This window comes from Meleagris gallopavo, chromosome 21 (assembly GCF_000146605.3).
Source record: "Meleagris gallopavo isolate NT-WF06-2002-E0010 breed Aviagen turkey brand Nicholas breeding stock chromosome 21, Turkey_5.1, whole genome shotgun sequence".
Lineage (NCBI taxonomy): Eukaryota > Metazoa > Chordata > Aves > Galliformes > Phasianidae > Meleagris > Meleagris gallopavo.
The window spans coordinates 9,604,364-9,606,461 of record NC_015031.2 but is presented as its reverse complement, the minus strand read 5'-3'; the positions used below and the strand labels follow the sequence as shown (position 1 = coordinate 9,606,461).

At 61.3% G+C, this 2,098-nt stretch overlaps 1 protein-coding gene across 1 annotated transcript in view; it reads left to right on the top strand.

Annotated features, from left to right (window-relative positions):
* Positions 1-230: 230 nt before the first annotated feature.
* Positions 231-2,098, top strand: part of DHRS13 (dehydrogenase/reductase 13) — a 2,678-nt gene continuing 810 nt past the window's right edge. Inside the window, exons 1-4 of the mRNA XM_019621870.2 lie at positions 231-378; positions 458-576; positions 1,195-1,318; positions 1,404-2,092. Coding sequence (XP_019477415.2) covers positions 258-378; positions 458-576; positions 1,195-1,318; positions 1,404-2,092 — 1,053 coding nt within the window. The 5' untranslated portion in view covers positions 231-257. The remainder of the gene's footprint in view (positions 379-457; positions 577-1,194; positions 1,319-1,403; positions 2,093-2,098) is intronic.

Below are 2,098 nucleotides of genomic sequence, written 5' to 3'. Positions count from 1 at the left end.
AAAAAAAAAAAATTCACATTGTTTTCTGCCTGTCTGTGTCACTCTGTCAGCAGGACGGGGGGAGTGGGCTGGGGGGCTGCGATTTTCCCCCCCCAGGGCTCGTGTGCCCTTGAGCTCTCCCTGTTCCCATTGCGCTGCACTTTGCCCGCTCCATTGGCTTTTCCACCCCTTCCTCCACAAAGGGCTGCGGCGTTCGCTCTGAGCAGCACGGCCCTCTTCCTCTTTTTCCCTCCTCCCCCTTCCTCCCTGCGGACAGGATGGGGTGGTGGCTGCTGGGTGTGGGGCTGCTGCTCTGCCTGCTGCTTCGCTTCACCCTACGCAGCCCCGCACCCCTTCTCGCCCTGCCCGCACTGCGCGGCCGCACCGCCATCGTCACCGGTGAGCGTGGGGGCACTGCGAGGTGCTGCCTGGTTGCTGGCTGCCGACTCACCGCTCTCTGTTGTGCTCTCCTCTGCAGGGGGAAGCAGTGGTATCGGGGAGGCTGTGGCACGGGAGCTGGCACGGTGCGGGGCACGCGTGGTGCTGGCAACGCGCAATGCGCTGCGGGGAGAAGAGGCTGCGTGGCGCATCCGTAGGGTGAGAGCTGGGGGGGTTGGGGAGGGTAATAGTGGCACCCCCGTGGGGGGGGTCCCAGTGTACCCCCAGTTCACCCTTATGGCACATCCTTGGAGGACCCTAAGGCACCCCACGGCGCAGCATACCCATAGGTACGATGACCCATAGGACCCCCCACAGAACAGCCCTGATGTACCTATACCCCAAGCACCCCCAAATATCTCTACGTGCATCCCTAAAATACCCCCACAGCGTATACCTGGACCCCACGCTGCACCCCCTGAACATCCCTGAATAAATACCCTCACCTCAGTGCTCCCTTAGGACACCTCTATGGGCTCTCCCCAGTGTACCCCCCCCCCCCCACGTGTTCCCCTGCAGCCCTTTGTGCACTCTTAGGACCCCATGACACATCCCTGGACACCCCTATGGTCCATCCCCAGTGCACCCCTAGGACTCCCTTGGCACTCCCCTGATATGTGTGGTGCATCCCCATGGGACATCCTACTGTAACCCTCCTCCCATACTCACAGTGCATCTCTAGGACACCCATATGGGGTCACCCCATAGCCATTCCCTACAGTCCCCTCCTCCCTAAAGCCTCAAGACCAGCTCCTGCCTCCTCCACCCCCATTGCAGGACACGGGGAACCCCGAGGTGCTCTTCATGCCTCTGGACCTCAGCAGCCTCCACTCAGTGCACGCCTTCGCCACCGCCTTCCTGCAGCAGGAGCCCCACCTGCACCTCCTCATCAACAACGCCGGTGAGCAGCAGAGCACTGCATTGCATGGGGACCCCCAAACCCACCACCCCAAACCCAGCACCCACACCATGCACTGCCCACACAGGAGTGAGCGCCGGGGGCACGACGGAGGACGGTTTCAGCCTGCCATTCCAGGTGAACTACCTGGGCCACTTCCTGCTGACCCGACTGCTGCTGCAGCGCCTGCAGAGCAGCGCCCCGAGCCGTGTGATCATCGTCGCCTCCTCTGCACACTGTGCCGGCCGCCTGCGCATGGCTGAGCTCGGCCGCCCACCCCCCGGCCCCTTTGCTGCCTTCCAGGATTACTGTGATAGCAAGCTGGCCAACGTGCTGCACGCACGGCAGCTGGCAGCACGCCTGCAGGGGACTGGAGTCACTTCCTATGCCGTGCACCCAGGTATGGGCAGCTCAGTGCCAAGTGGTTTGCTTGTTGCATGCTTGCATGAAGCACGCCTTCACTTGGAGTATCCCCTTGCACGGTGCTCCTTTGCATGGTGTTCCCTTTGCATGCAGCATCTCTCTGTGCTGTGCATCTTTTACACAGTTCACCTTTTGCACAGCTTCCCTTTGCATGATGCATCCCACTGCGCTGTGCGTGGAGCACCCCTCTGTGCAGTACACCCTTTGCACAGTTCACCTTCTGCACGGCATCCTTTTGCATGCCACATCCCTTTGTGCGATGCATCCCTTTGCACACCACATCCCTTTGCACAGCCATCCCTTTGCACACCACATCCCTTTGCACACCACATCCCTTTGCACAGCCATCCCTTTGCACAG